General features: G+C 36.4%; 2 protein-coding genes across 3 annotated transcripts; one reads left to right on the top strand and one right to left on the bottom strand.

Moving 5' to 3' along the window:
- The first annotated feature begins 1,769 nt into the window (after positions 1 to 1,769).
- Positions 1,770 to 8,354, top strand: LOC109062224 (serine/arginine-rich splicing factor 5-like). 2 transcript variants are annotated; one of them, XM_042777808.1, is made up of 8 exons: positions 1,770 to 1,942; positions 2,178 to 2,307; positions 3,703 to 3,773; positions 3,978 to 4,100; positions 5,065 to 5,134; positions 6,496 to 6,569; positions 6,689 to 6,796; positions 7,313 to 8,354. In XM_042777808.1, the coding sequence occupies exons 2-8, from the start codon at positions 2,182 to 2,184 to the stop codon at positions 7,560 to 7,562; spliced, it is 822 nt and encodes a 273-aa protein (XP_042633742.1). In that variant the 5' UTR covers positions 1,770 to 1,942; positions 2,178 to 2,181; the 3' UTR covers positions 7,563 to 8,354. The 2 variants fall into 2 exon arrangements, with proteins under 2 accessions (XP_042633742.1, XP_042633741.1); XM_042777807.1 differs by having other exon boundaries at positions 1,781 to 1,942; positions 2,181 to 2,307.
- Positions 8,355 to 9,242: 888 nt separating this feature from the next.
- LOC109062223 (sodium/bile acid cotransporter-like) lies at positions 9,243 to 13,828 on the bottom strand. The gene is made up of 6 exons (XM_042777806.1): positions 13,556 to 13,828; positions 13,022 to 13,430; positions 10,919 to 11,123; positions 10,107 to 10,285; positions 9,766 to 9,965; positions 9,243 to 9,505 (listed from the first exon to the last, which is right to left on the bottom strand). Exons 2-6 carry the CDS (start codon positions 13,408 to 13,410, stop codon positions 9,435 to 9,437), a joined length of 1,044 nt encoding a protein of 347 aa, XP_042633740.1. The 5' UTR covers positions 13,411 to 13,430; positions 13,556 to 13,828; the 3' UTR covers positions 9,243 to 9,434.
- Between the last annotated feature and the right edge of the window lie 2,794 nt (positions 13,829 to 16,622).

Raw genomic sequence — 16,622 nt, 5'->3', positions numbered from 1 at the left:
TGGGCTGACTATACCTCATGAGCTTTGATTCTGAATAATAATATTTGGATTTGAAGTTTAATTCACTTTTAATTAAGGAAATTAAACTGCATATATTGCATTTGAATGTTTTGCAAAGCCAGCTGCGACATGGCTAACATTTTGAAGATGACTATCAAGGATAGGAGATCCTTTTGTTTCGTTTTCTTAATAAATCATTTCAGCCATGTATCATTAAAATGGTATTTGTAAGGAGAATGAATCAGATATCCAGTAAGATCTCAAATAGGTTGTGCGTTGTATTAATGCACTGTATAATAGCTCCAGAAAATGGCCTTGTTCTTCACTCATAATGTTCTTTTGGCAAATGGGCATTTAAAAAACCAATGAATCTTTTGTTTGAGTTTGCATTTTACATCCTTGCCCATTGCCAACTTGTGTATATCCTGTGGTTGACTCATAATTCTGTTTGTCAACATGCATCAAATAGGCCTGTGTATATTTTTGTGTCTGACTTTGGAGAGAGAGGGCAGTTTGCCTGTCTGCACATCCTCAGTTTTGTGTTCCTGGCTTGTTTTTGTAAATTGGTTTAATTTTTTTTTTTTCATGCAAACTGAAGGCAAAATATTACTGCTGCCTTAACTTGTACATTTCATACATTTCTCACTTTGTAATCCCGTGTTTCTTCCATCTCACTGGCTTTATGGTAATTTGTCTTCTTGTTTCCTTATGGCCTTACTTTTTCTTTTCTATGCATAAACATTGTCTTGTACATTTTCAGACATTGGGTTTAACTCTGGAGGATATGACATAAGATTATACACCCGTACTTCCTCAGAAGTGTTTTTTTTTTTTTTCAGTGAACATGAAACATGAACTTTTGAGGATTTTTTTGTTTGATTGTTTCATTCAAAGGATGTTTTTAAGTTTAAAAAAGAAAGGATGCACATAAAAAAAGGATATCAAGGATGTGTGTGAAACACTGTTGTACGGTGTTTTTCTGCAAAGTGTAATTTAAGTTGACTCATCCATCCTGCTCCCATTACACTTCTTTTGGTTTTCCTCTGTACATTGCTGTGGGTATGAAGATAGTATTTTAATATTTGTATAAAGTTTAATTTAATTCTACAGTGTGTATATAACTATTTCTAATTAAAGCTTTCATTTGAAGTGCTCAAGTGGTGTGTTTACTTTAATGAGTTTCATGCTTGTTGTGGTCAACTCTGTAACTTATTTTATAGTTACATAATTGCCATACTGTCACATGATATGATGGATTCCACTGTAATGAGGGTAAAGTGCAGATACCTTTAGTAAGTAATTAATGTTGTGTGTTAACGCCATCTAGTGTTCGAGTCCTGTACTTCCAGGGTACAGCAGTAAAGGAAGTCCGGCTCATTTCCGCGTTTCGGTTCTTTTGAACAGATCTTTCAAAGAACTGATTAAAAAGAACGATGCAGCTATTCACCTCATTGTGTGATTACTTTATACTGCAGCCGTAATGCATCTCATTTAGAATCTAAATAGTAGTAAACTATCATGACCCGTCCAGTACGGTGTTTTTTTTTGGCGGTTCGAATGTGAGATTTAGTTCGCGATTATTCACGAATCATTTGTGAACCGGTTCAACTGATTCACTACAATTCGTTGCAGTAACGTTACATACACGCCGTTTTATCCAAACAGAAAATCTTAAGAAAATCATTTTGCCATACAGCCTTATGTTAGCATCTTTTCCACCATTTTCTCAATACGTAGATAGCTACATAATGGTTCGAATTATTTAGTAATCACGGTAGCATTCATAGCGTATCTGTGAGTAGTGCAGCGGCTGTGGTGTTCTGAACTGATCTCAGATCAGCGCTGACGCCGAGCCTCGCGCGCACTTCTACACTGACTCCATTTTGTGTGAGGTTACTGTTCGAGCAGCACGACACATTCAGAGGAAAAACATCAGATTTAGGTATGTACCTGAGACAGTATGTACTTAAGACATCTTCACACTTGCCTGAATTCACCTTATAAGGGATTTGTTGTTTAAACGACTGTATTTTGTGGAGCGATTCAGCGGTTGATGATCTGGATGTGGGTTGTGGCCTCGAGCCATTATTGTTGCAGAGATTCGTATGTGTTTGACGATTGCGGAATGATAGTATCATTATATGATGGTGTTTTAACTTGTTTGCTCTTGTTTTGAGAAGGATGAGCGGTTGTCGTATTTTCATCGGTCGATTAAACCCCTCTGCTCGGGAAAAGGACGTCGAGCGGTTCTTCAAGGGTTACGGAAGAATCAGGGACATTGACCTGAAAAGAGGCTTCGGATTTGTAGTACGTTTAGCCTTTTTGCAATTTAACAATATTGTAAAAACATGTTCAATTGACTATATTAATAATACAGGGCTGCGTTTCAAAGCCCAGTGAGCTGCCTACATAGCGTTATTTAATAGCATTCACATATAGTAATAGACATCTCTCATTTATACACACACAATTCAATAATATATTATTACTATATATTTTTAAATAAATCATCGTTTGGAGGAAGTCAATTAGAATCACTAGAAGGTTGCATTTGCACACAGTAAAACAGTAATATTGCGATTTTTTTACTCTTTTAAATAACTTCTATTTACATATACTTCAAACCGTAATCCTTTGATGGTGTCCTTCAGTGTCACATGATTCTTCAGAAGTCATTATAATGTAAAGATTTGGTGCTTAAAGGGATAGTTCACCCAAAAAATGAAAATTTTGTCATTAATTGCTCACCCTCATTTTGTTCCAAACCCCTAAGATCTTCGTTCATCTTCAGAACACAAATTAAGATCATTTTGATGAAATCCGAGAGCTTTCTGACCCTGCATAGACAGCAATGCAACTGAAACACTAACAGGCCCAGAAAGGTAATAACGACATCGTTAAAATAATCTGTGACATCAGTGGTTCACCCATAATGTTTAAAAGCTACAAGTTTGTGTGCACGAAGAAAACAAAACGAATGACTTTATTCAATAATTTCTTCTCTTCCAGATCAGTCTCCGCCGCCATTCAGGAGAGTAGCACGACGCGTTAGGAGCACCACACGCATGCGTCGTGTTACTCTCCTGAATGGCGGCGGAGACTGATTCTTTGCGCACAAAAACTATTTTCGTAGCTTCATAATATTACGGTTGAACCACTGATGTCACAGAATATTTTAACGATGTCCTTATTACCTTTCTGGGCTTGGGAGCGTTTCAGTTGCATTGCTGTCTATGCAGGGTCAGAAAGCTCTCGGATTTCATCAAAATGATCTTAATTTGTGTTCTGAAGATGAACGAAGGTCTTAGGGGTTTGGAACAAAATGAGGGTGAGTAATAAATGACAGAATTTTCATTTTTGGGTGAATTATACCTTTAAGAAACATTTCTGACTTATCACTTTTTGTAGAAACGATGATAAATTTTCTTTCTTTTTTTCAGGATTTATTGATGAATAGAAGGTTAAGAGACCTTCTAGGTTAAAAGAAGAATAAAATAACAATTTTACTGACCCCAAACCTTTGAACAGTAGTGTATATATTAATATTATTATAAAATTGCAAACTTGTAAACTGAGCAATTAAGAATATTTTTTTTTTATATTAAATATCTAATTAGGAAAAATAAACTAAAGATCAAGAATGGCAACACGTCATTAAACCTCTGCAGTATATAATGTTCACACTCGAGTTCTTTCTTGCAGGAATTTGATGATCCGAGAGATGCAGAAGATGCTGTTTATGAGCTTGATGGGAAAGAGCTCTGCAATGAGAGGTATGATCATGGTTTATTTGTATATTGCATTTCTCGGTACATATTGTTTCAGAACAGCCTTAATTTCCTCAGTGAGCAGGCTTAAAGCAACAGGGATAAGGAAAATCTCTCCAAGAATGATTAGGGAGAGGAAAAGAAGAAGCCTTGGAGAGAACTGAGACTAAGCAGAGGCAGACACATGTCTAAGGGATGTTTTGATTTTAGGGTGACCATCGAGCACGCCCGTGTCCGTCTGCGTGGAGGCCGAGGCCGCGGTGGTGGTGGTGGGGGTGGTGATGGAGGTCGTTTTCCTGCTCGGTATAGCCGTGGCTCCCAGGACAGCCGGAGGTAGGAGTCAATTTTTGTTGAATTTCAAGTTTTGGTTCAGAAATATTTTTTATTTTTGTGAGAAATTAAGTTTTATTCATCAAGAATGTATTAAATTGATCAAAACTGCCAGTAAGGACTTTTATTTTGTTACAAAAAAATGATATTTCAAATAAATGCTGTTCTTTTGAAGTGTCTATTCATCAAAGAATCCGGATTTCCACAATAATATTAAGCAGCACAAAAGTTTTAAAAATAGACAGAATTATTTCTGAAAGATCATGTGACACTGAAGAAATGGCTGAAAATTTCTTTTTTTCCATAACAGCATTACAATATTACTGCTTTTACTGTATTTTTAATCAGATAAATGCAATCTTGGTAAGAAACTTTTCAAAATCTTTTTTTTTTAATAACCTTGCCAGGGTTTCCCACACATTGATTTATTTGTGGCGGGCCGCCACAATATCAAAACTGACCGCCACAAATAGATTTTGCAAAAGGCATTGACTTAATTGAATAAACATGAGCACTGCACGTTTCAAAATCAAAAAACCAATGCGGGTGTTTTTATATCACTGTATTTCAGAAGGAAACCGACTGTATTTAGAAAAAATTCGATTTCATTTTCATTTCATTTTGCATGTAATGCTTGATAAGGCAGCGTTTGTGAGCTCAGCACTGCTTCGCAGCCGTTACCGGAGAATCCTGTATCTCTCCCGCTCTTAAAGCGCCTCCTGCTGGCAGAAAATGATTTTGCATATATATGCATATATGGGGGCAGGTGAGTGCCGCCACAAATAGAGTGTAAGGCTGTGGGAAACACTGCTTGCTGACCCCAGAACTTATTAAACGATAGTTTATATAAATCTAAAAGGTATGGCATGTTTGCACAGGTAGGGTTGTGTAAACATACTTTGTTCAGTTTAGTTTTATTTCTACATTAGAAATCAAGCCAATAACTCTTATGTTTTTCACCTGTCAGGAATCCTCCACCAATGCGCACAGAGAATCGCCTCATTGTGGAGAATTTGTCATCGAGAGTCAGCTGGCAGGTGAGTGTTCAACAATTTTGCTGTCAAGTTTTGGTGAGTCAGATATATTCCCAGTCATTGCAAATGACAAAAAATAAGGATTTCCTTCAAAGATGAATAGAATATGAGAATTATAATAAGTTATGTTGATTTAGTAACTTTTAATTACCCAAGTAAATGTAAATCAGTGACAAAAAAAAAGTGTCATTCTGAGATTAATTTCAAATTCAAGGTCATATAATAAATACTTCTTTAGTGCTAGAGAAGAGGAAATGGTAAGGTTAAGTCACTTTGCCTCTGTTTTAACCAATTGTTCACCCCTCTATTTGCCAGCCTGACTGTTGTGTCGTATGGAAGAGCTCGCTAATGGTGGAGTTAACCCCTACAGGGCCCCTCTCTCTGCTTAAGCCACTCCCATTGTGTCCCACGCCTAGTTGACCTCCGCCGATCGCATGAGAGCTCTCTGTGAGTGATGCCCTCTCGCTCTAGAAGCAGCGGCTGCCGCTACAAAGCGCAGTTTGTGACGGTGCCGAGCTGAAAGAGAGAGACAGAGAGTGAGAGAGAGGGGCAGAGAGAGAGCGAGAGAAAGAGAGAAACAGAGCCAATCTCTGGTATACGCAGTCAATCGAGGGGTTCGGTAATTTGAGAGGCTTCGATCGGTATACTCACCCACCCTGTTCCCAGGTATTAGTCTATAATCTCTTCCTCGCTGTTTACGCTCAGTGCCCTTGAGGGGACGGCACAAATAGGGTACGATCGATGGAATGAAGCTCTACCACACTCTATACACTTTTGTTTTGGTAAGAATGCATCTGCCATGTAAATGTATTTTGCATTTTATCAAATGTGGGGCCCTTTGTTACGAGCTGCTCCACATATTTCCTCTGCTAGTCTTGTAGTACGGGGGTCTGGGAATGTTACAGCATTGCAAGCCAAAATAGTCTTGATTATTCGCCACTCCTTTTCATTCCAGTGCTCATTAATTTGGGCTAACAAGACAGAAGGCTTTGTGTTTAGCCAGTGTTTAGAAGACAGGGTTGGCTTCACAAAGCTTTGAATAGAGATTCCTCAGACCATGAAATGGGACTGCTTCACTCCTCCACAACACGTTGTGATACAAAGGTGTCAGCTTGGCTTTGCTTTTTGCAGTTCCTTACTGTCTGATTACTAATCCAAAAAGTTATCCTACACAGACCCTATACCTTTTCTTGGTATCCGTGTGCTGAAATATTGAACATGGTCCAGGCTTAGGCTTGAGCATGAGCTGAGAGATTCTCGGACCCCAACTATGATAGTTCAGTTACTGTGATACTTCATAAAAGGTGTGAAAACGATCATCTAAGGTACTTAGCTAACTCTAAATGCTGGTGTACTGTGTGTAGGATTTGAAGGATTTCATGAGACAAGCTGGAGAGGTTACTTTTGCAGATGCCCATCGGCCAAAGCTTAATGAGGGGTGAGCTGGCTCTTTTCTTTCCTGTTACTCTCCCTGCAGAACTATTTTAGCATGAATCTGAATTGATACTGTACTGCTTTTTTTTTGCTATTCTGTGTAATACTTTTATCTTTCTACAGTGTGGTTGAGTTTGCTTCTCATAGTGATCTAAAAAATGCCCTTGAGAAGCTGTCTGGGAAGGAGATCAATGGAAGGAAAATCAAACTTGTTGAGGCAACCAGGAAAAAGTGAGTTATTATTGTTTTTAGCTGCCTGTTAAGGTTTAAAGTTTTTAATTCGTGTATGTACTGTTAATGACAAATGTAGTATATAATACTGTATAAAATGACTATATAATGTATAATGATAATTGTGACAGTAAACACATGACAAAGAAATTCTACATATAAATTATTTTCTTATGGACTTTCTAATCATAAAAAAAACCCTAAAAAAAAATCACTAAAACAAAAAACCATCACAAACAAAATATTAAAATAGAAATATTTAAATGGCACCAAATCAGCATATTTGAATGATATCTGAATCATCATACTACAAAAAACACCACAAAATAAAAAATAAAAAAATAGAAATATTTAAATTGTGATGATTATTTCACAATATTACAGATTTACTATATTTTTTGAGCATAAAAGACTACTTTCAAAAATATTTTTAAAAGTCATATCAACCCTTACTAATGACAGACAGATGATTGATTGATTGATTGATTGATTGATTGATTTTCTCTTGTCCTGTAGATCCAGAACTCGGTCTCGTTCAAATAGCTCATCCCGTTCTCGTTCCAGAGGGCGCTCCACATCACGTTCTCGTAGCCGCTCCCATTCCCGAAGCCCCAAATCACATAACCGCTCCAGAAGTCGGTCCCGTTCGACCAGTGCTTCTCCTGTGCGGCCCAAAGAAGCACCACATGCTGAATCCGCATCACCACCGACTCCAGCGCAGCGTCCCCCACCGTCCCGTTCCCCGTCTGCTGACAGTCGTCATTAGCCGCCGCTGCTCTGTATGCTGAGGGATGCGTCTGTAGTCAAGCACTGCAAGAGGCTGAAGTTAGCAATATTGTCCCATCTTTGACCAGTTTTGGTTCTGAAATTGGAGGAACAGCCTCTCTCCATGCCATGAGTTTCACAGCACAGCCTCTGTTGCTAGTTTAAAGGTATTTGACAGGAGAGTCATTTAAATCAGGAATGTACTACTATTTTGGGTGTTTTGTTTAAGTTCATATCTAAAATGGGTATTTTGTGGTTATTTTTATCACTATATAAAGAGTGAGGTTTGATTGATGTTGAGAAAGTCTTTAATTGTTTAAATATATTCATGGACAAGCCAGTAAATGTGATTGTTTTCAGTAAGTTTGACTCTTTGTTTTGTGTTGAAAATATTTAACTAGGGTTTTAGGAATAATGCATAAAATCAATGAGCTTTTATTGCTTCATAAAAGGCTGATGGTAACATGAAATTTCAAGTGCAAGAACTGCCACAAATGTGCACAAACACAAAATGATGTGCGAGGCCAGTAGAGCCATTTAATATCCACCAAATAAAGTAAAATTACGTTTCTAATACTTTGTAGGTCTTTCAACATTTTACAAAACAGCCTGTGCTGTTTGAGCCAGCTAACTTTTTTTTTTTTTTTTGTTACTTCATGAATGTATGTGTGAATTGTTTGTAATGTGGATTCTTGAATTATAATCAAAGAATTATCAGAGTTCCCTCCACACTGCATAAAAAAATTAGATCGCCACATTTGTGAGCCCTGTATCATAAACAACCCTATTCATATGTGTGTGTGTTTAATTTCTTATTCTGGAAACATTTCAATGTTGCATTTGTTTGTATGAGTAAAATATGCTTTTTTTTTGCAATGGATATTTTCTTTTATTTAACAAAACAGGATGAGAATTTAATATGGCATATTTCTAAAAACATGCTTTTTAGCATTCCGGTATTTTGAGTATGTAAAAATCAGACAATGTCAGGTTTTGTCTGGATAGGTTTTGATGCATGTGTTACCTTTCCAAACATTACACATAAAAATGTTTTTGAACAGTTATAAAGTTTGTGTAGCACTGTTAATAAATTACTGAAAAGCTGCTAAGTAATGAGGTAGGCCGTTTTCCAAAATAAAAATCAATAATCTGAAACAGTAATGCAGATATTACAGTACAAGCCTAAAACAAAAATGCATTACGCATATATTGCTCAGTGTTCAAATAAGACCATAATTGGTTTCTTAATACAGTGTCTAATTGTATGTGGTTGCACAACAGCATAAAAGTAACTGCTTTTTCAGTAGCCTTAAAATGAGCCAGTTGCATAAACAACCACTATGTTAAGACTGTGTGTCTTAAGAACTAGTTTAACCAACCAGCAGTTAGCCAAGAGGTAATCATTCTTACTTTTCTTATTCAAACTGGGCCAATCTACCTTTTTGTAAATGACTTAAAAAGCTATGACCAGTCTTGAAGAAAACAAATTGGATGACTAACTTTTTAAGATTAGTCTTAGCAGTTTATGCAACCGTCCCCAGGTGCCATATTTCTGAATCTGAAATTCGCCATTTTATAAAACTATATGTGTTTCTAAGCCACAAAAACTCATTTAACGGAATGCATTTTTTAAAAATGTTTTCAAATGTAAAAAACAAAGTTAATACCTTTATTCAAACAATTTTGTACAGTAAAGTTAACTGTTTTTATTCTCTAAACCACTATTCAGCATTATACATTTTTTTTTTTTTCAAGGAGGAACAACAAAATATGTAGTTGTTCTTGTATACTGTTCATCGTTCCCTATGATCACAGGATCCATGGTACTTTGTTCCCAAACTCCATTTTGAGCTTTATAAGCACTATGGGGTCCTCAGATGACACTGTTAGAGGGTCCATTAGTTTCTTCAGCTGCTCTTTCCACTGCTTTGTACTCTTCCATTTCTATGTAAAAATACAAAAATATTTTTAGAATTTTCATAATACAGTATTTTTTTGTTAATCATTTTAAAAACAACTAAATACTTATTTAGGTTGTTAGGTAAGTAGAATTTTACAAAATGAAAATTTACTGAAATTGAATCATTCTTAGGCCTTTCAAGATAGATGACAAAATTGTTTTGATAAAGAAAACAAAACTCATCTACATCTTGGATGGCCTGTAAATTTTCAGCATTTAATAAGAGTTTATAGAGTTCATGTACCTTGCTGGGATGGTCTCAGTCTCTGATAGCATCTGAACAGGACTATGAAGATAAGGGCCTCGACTATCTGGAACACAATGTAGATGACGGGGAAGAAATACAGCTGACCAATTTCCTCAGCAGAAAAGGCCACCTTCAGGATTGTGGTACACAGCTGGATGTTCTGACAACCCACCTCCATAGAAACAGTCCGTCTGCAACTGAGGACCAGAGGACACAAGTGAACATGATAACGAAAACTGCACTGTGACTAAACAATAAATCAATTTGGTTGATTATCTTGTGAATGGATTCGCATCTCAGCCAGATACACTACAATTCTATACGGCGGACATACATACTGTGCATTCATCCTGAACAGAGTGGCCAGGATATATCCACATATGAATCCAGTCAATGGCATCAATGCAGCTATGGCTATAAGTTGACGTGACAGCACTGTGAAAATCTTTCCTCCATCAGACATACCAGCAAGAACCCCAATGACAACACATGAGATCAGCAGGAGCGTTAACCCAACCTACAAACCAACAGGGAAATAAATGCAGAACATGCATGTAATTGTTTATAATTTGTAATTTATAATTTGTCTATCATGCTAATGGCATGTAGCCAGAGCATTTATACTGTGCTGGGGTGCATTTCCCAAAAGCAACTGTTGCAAGTTCTGTTATTACCAATAGTGCAATGGAACTGTTGCTGTTAACTGCTGTTGCTTCATCCCACTGCTGTTGCTTCATTCCACTCCTTTTTGGACAATTTAGTATTGTATAACGTCTTGGAAAGAGGTTTCTTTGTGGATTAGCAACAATTTGCTGTGTTATATATTTTGCTTTAAATTGTGTTTTTGTTCGAAATAAAAGAAAAAAGATTTTGCAGGCAAAATATTGCGGGTCCATGTCCGTGGAGTAGCGGTGTATGACACACAGCTCACACAAAACTCATTTTCAAACCAAGCAGCTTACTGTTAACTAGTACAAGAGCGAAATTTGCGTGGGGAACTTGTTTGCCCTCACGCAAAACTATCACATGGAAATGACTGGATTCGATTTTGCAGAGTAATCATAAATGTCCTCACCTTTACTCTGCTAAAATCATTATTGAACTGTTGAATAAAAGCAGTATCATACTCCATACATGGATTTACACACACCTTGGTGATGATCTTAGAATACTGGGGCGCTCGGTAGTTGATCAAGATCCCAATACCGCAGGGCACCAGGATCATAGTCAGGGAAAAAATGATGTAAGTGAAAGGAACAGATTGTGCCAGGTTTGAGAAACCCTGGCTGTACAGGTAGAGCAGGAGTGGCATCATACCCAATCCCAGTGCCGTGGAACAAGCAGTCATCACAATACTGAGAGAAAAAAAAAATATAGATAAAATTAAAAATGATGAGATACTTTATGCAACCATGTTGTCATTAGTGCCCTGTGTTAGAGAAATGCCAATAAAGCACTAGACAAACTTGAATAGATACTTAACTCATGTATCACGTCAGGTGGTTCTCGGCCTCCACGTCGTGCATTAAAATTGTTTAATACATACCTAGCCATGAATTATTCTGCTTATACCCATAAATATGTAGAGGCAGATGCCTCATTCAACAGCTCCAGGCACATAGACACGTCCACCATCTTGCAACAGTCAGCTTGACATCATTCATCATAATAAACAATGAATATTCGAAGATGCCACAATCCTTGCACAGCCGATGGTTGTAAAAACCAACCGGATTTAAATTCCCGAAGAAATGGGATAACATTTTACATGTGAGAATGCGAGAGTGGGGCGGAACCATATATGTAAGGATTGTGACATCTTCGAATATTCTTTGATGATTATGGTGAATGACGTCAAGTTGACCCTTCCAATATGGTGGATGTATAGCACCCTATAGAAACAGTTGCTAATGAAGAATCTCATCTAGTCATTTGCCAGTATTTGATGTTTGCACCCCAATATTTGACCGGAAGGGTAAAAATGACGGTTATTTTCGAATGAATTATAGCATTTATTTGAATTATCGATCGATTGAGAGAGAGATGACAGCTGTGTGTGTGTGTTACCTGCGTCCAGGGGCAGTGTACTGGGGGAAGATTCCAAGGGTCCAATGAGGGAAAGGGGGCCAAGAACTCGATTTTACCCAGGGGGTTGTCAATGAGTTTCTGTGCACCTGAATGTTTCTGTGTGTGCGCAGAAAACTGTGTGTGTGTGTGTGTGTGTGCGTGTGTGCATCAATTACAGCTGCGCATTAATATAGAACAGTGATTAATCTGACTTGGAACTACCTGTCCATTAAATGGTTTTAATGCATAACTACCAGCCAATCAGAATCGAGTATTCAGACAGACCATGGTATAAATTATATTAATGCACACAAGTACTCAAATTACTGAAACTGATTCATTCTTCACGTTTGAACAAAGATATTCTGATATAACTGATGTAGGATTTTCATCAGTCTTATTAAAGTTGCCATTATTACCCAATCACATCATTACATATATATTATTCATAAATGTATTGATACATATCAATGCTTTAATTAATCACATATTATTCATATAGCATAGCATAGATAAAGGGCCATTGTTTTCTCTTTTTTTTCAAAAAGCAATTGAATAAGTGTCAACTAGAGTAAATAATGAAATCAACTGCAATTATTTTATTTTTTGAGAGTTCAAAAAAATAAAAATAAAATACTGTAGACTATAGTTTTGACAAATCAAACTAAACTTTGCTGATCTTTAGTGATTTGTAATGGACCTTTTTCACATTTCTATAGAAGTGAATGGAAAAGATTAGCAAAAGAAAATAGTGTTTTCATGACTCATGACAAAAACAGGGAAAAAAAGAGAGAGACTGATAATGGCAGTCAGTAGAGAGAACAATGTCAAATTTACAGTCAGTCCCATATGCTGTATTAGAAATACCCTTGCATTAGCGTTAACTATATTTTGTGTAATTTGATACAAAGGTAATATAATACAAAGTAGGCCTATAGTGTTATAAATGTACTTTAAAAAAAAAAAAAAAAAGAAGGTACAAAAAACTTTGGAGGATTTACGATGCTGATGACCGTTGAAATGCTTCATCACAGTAATGTGAAAAGGGTCCATTGCCCCAACTATTCAATGGATTTAAAGGAAATCCATAGATTGCTAAAAGTTCTTGAATTTTTTGCAATAAATAATCTCAGTGAGGTTCTCCATTAGTCTACTACTTGTCAGTATTAATCATATCAAGAATTACCTGAGGTTCATGTCTCCCTGGAGAGCCAGAGCAAAGATGTTGGAGAGGTTTCCTCCCGGACAGCACCCACAAATTAACACAGATAAGCTCTCCATAGGACCCAACTGAAACAGCTTTGCAAAGCAGAAAGCTGTGAGGGGCATTATACCATATTGAGCCCCAACTGCAATCACCACCCCTTTGGGTTTGATGAGATAATTCTTGATTTTTGAGATTTCCAGTGTGCATCCAAGAGACAACATGGCGATAAAAAGAATAGCAATTAACACCAAGCGGATAATCATGTCCACATTGTCAGTGAATGCAGAGTTATTTAAGGTGGTGGTGTTTATATTCCTGTCAAAGCTTGAAAAGTTGGATTCGATGGTTGAATTTGCATTGACCACCATGTTTTTAATGTTTTCATAAACTGTGAGATAGAAGTGAGAGAAAGGTAAAGTGTCAAAAACGTTCATGTAATCTAAGAAATAACAACAAATGCTTAAATTGTTTTAAGTATATTTGTTTCTGTAGAAAAATAAATCTCAAGCCTACCTTTGATTCATGCAGTGCTTCTGTGACGGTGTGGAATCTTCTCAGAAAGCCAGAGTGAACCAGTAAGAGAAAAATAGTGGTTTCCTATCTGTCCTCTAATCTGGTACAGTTTTTCTTTTTTTTCTCTCAGCTTGTTTGTTCATTAACCCTTTAAGGGCTAAGCCATTTATAACATTTTTAATCACATTTACATTTAATATCTTAGTGTAGTAATTTCTGAATATAGACAGTTTTACACACCTCAAAACAATGTACACTAGTAGGAACATAACAGCATATAAAGAATTTTGTTTCTTCAAACAGTTGTTACAAACAAAACTAAAGATAATTGAACATTTTCTCATTTTCAACATCATTTTTTTTAACACAAATATGCTTTTTTGGACATTTTTCATATATGTCTGCTTTCATATATTTTTCCTACGCTAAGAAATTAGTCATAACAATTTCAACTAATTTGTATATTCTCAATAATATCACAACCATTGGGAGGAGTTCCACAACATGTTATGCAAATTGATAATTTCCTTTATAAGTTACAAAATAGAAATGTACAAGTTATAGTGTTCATTGCCAAGTTTCAGAGCTGAAATTTGTGCAAGGCTGTGATTCTCATGTTCTTTGCAACCCACTGTAGGTAACCACATCCTACACAATGCAGCACTCACGAAATGCCAATGGAAGACTATTGTTTTCAAAAATACAATAACATATCTAGACATTTCCAATAATTCCAGTTAGTCAGCATCTAACAACTACTAAACAACTCATGTTTATATGTAAGTTTGCTCTTTCTGGACAAAAGACTAGGCTAACTCAGCATGATATCAGTGTTGCTACTCAAAAAAAAAAAAAAAACTGAGTTCATAACAACCCAAAACAATCATTGTTTATATCATGTATAATGTTTGTTACAGTATATACAGGTAACTTGTTCTTGTTAATAATAAAAAAAGAAAAGAAAAGAAAAGCGAAGTGTGCTCTGATTGGCCAGCTATCCAGTGTGTTGTGATTGGCCGAATACCTTAAGTGTTTGATGGAAATGTTACACCCCTTACCATACTGTGATGCCGTGTCCCGGTGTGACGAGACAAAAACAATAAAACCCATTGTAAAAGAGGCATTTGTTGCATCCAGTGGGGACATAATTACTTATTATAATGACTTATACTGTCTTTTTATGCGTTGCCTTGTGTATCGCGCTGTGTAAACATAAAACCATGTCTGCATTTGTGATCTGAGAAATGACAAATAACAAGCGCTACTCTACTGCTCAAAACTCACTTTTGAATCATCAGTGGCAAATTCTTTAAATATGAAAACGTACTTACAGACTGTGAGTCAGAAGCGCCAGACTGTCCTTGCAAAGTTTGAACTGTCCCACTTTATAGAAACAGCCTTCCCAGGTTCAGGGAACAGTCCTCCATAAAATGCGCTCCACACATCTGAATATTTGGGTTTAACTGTTCTGGAACAGTGTTGTAAATACAACTTAACCACTGATTTCTAGTTGTGTCCTCTTTTGGAAGGCCAAACTAAGTATTTTCGCTTTCAAATCGAAACACACAGCGTCTCCACAACATGGCGGCAGCAGCAAGAATAAAAGCTATGCCTTCTTTCTTTGCGTGAACATTTGGGTGGCGTTATGCAAATCTTCCCACGCAGTGATGTAGACATGTGGGGGCATGTTTAAACAAGGCGTTTTAGGAGGGCGTGGACGAGTCTTAACTTTAATAAAGAATATCTCTTTGGATTTGAGACTTTAGTCTTTGCCACTTTAGGGATCTTATCTATGCACAAAGAAAAAGGAAAACTTGACATTGCATTATATGAGCTGGAATCGTGTTCGGTGGGGAACTGCTAACTTCAGACCGGCGCCCTGCGTTTCACTCATATGCTGTGACTGACTCCATAACCTGCCCAGAAACAAACAGTAAACATCTCCTGAAGAAGATTTAAATACGCCGTTACGAAACTGCCCAAACTCTGAAAAAAAAAAAAGACCCAAAAGGCTCAACCCAGCATTTGGGGTGAAAAAAATAACCCAGGATTTTTTAGATCGAGGAGTTTGCGCTACTATTTGAGCTATAAATTATTAGAGCCATGAGAGTTTTGAATTTTGAACACATAGCCTATATTATGCAAGACAAATAAGAAGTTGTTACATTGTATTTCCTATCAGTAAAAAAAATTCTATTCTATTCTATTCAACACTGCTAATGAATCAAGAAAAAAATACATTATAATATTATCAGTAGCAGTGCCACTAATGAATCAAAATCAGTTAGATATTTTCTTAAAAATACGTTATTATCAACAGTATTACTAATGAATCAAAATCAGTTAGATATTTTCTTAAAAATATGTTATTATCAACAGTATTACTAATGAATCAAAATCAGTTAGATATTTTCTTAAAAATACATTATTATCAACAGTATTACTAATGAATCAAGATCAGTTAGATATTTTAATGCATTACTACACTATATTATTTTAAATAACACTACTACAAACAAATTTTGATTAGTCAACTGTCTTAAACAACTGAAAAAATCTTAATCTGAAAAGATTGCTCTCATAAAGAATAATTATATTGCCATCTAGTGTTGAATATTAAATACATTACAAACATTATATGTGTTTGAAACAGAAAATTATCTGAAAAATGCAACTATCCTTAATGGTCCAACAAAATTGAATGACTAACATCATCCATGTTATGAACTGTCATTTTTTAAATAATTGCAAGCTTTTATCTAACATAATGGTACTTATTACATTATGCACTGCTATGACAGTACACATATTTTTGTATTTGACTGATATAACGTGTGCATTTACATACATACGCTGGCATTGCACTTCTCAGAAAGGGAACAGGGAGGGAGATTTTAATCCTGCAGTGAAGCAGAGCCCCCCTGAGGAGTTATGGGGGAAGGGTGCTGGTGGGTCACACAGATTGTCTGAGCTCATAGTTGCAAGCTGCCACATAGACAACACTGCTTTTTGGCCGGTCACTCTTCATCCCAGCTTCAGTCTCTTGTAGTCTGTTTCCTTCTCCACA

This window comes from Cyprinus carpio, chromosome A20, assembly GCF_018340385.1.
Source record: "Cyprinus carpio isolate SPL01 chromosome A20, ASM1834038v1, whole genome shotgun sequence".
In the NCBI taxonomy this organism is placed as follows: Eukaryota; Metazoa; Chordata; class Actinopteri; order Cypriniformes; family Cyprinidae; genus Cyprinus; species Cyprinus carpio.
The sequence above is the reverse complement of the archived record's forward strand: the minus strand, read 5'-3'. Positions and strand labels throughout refer to the sequence as shown.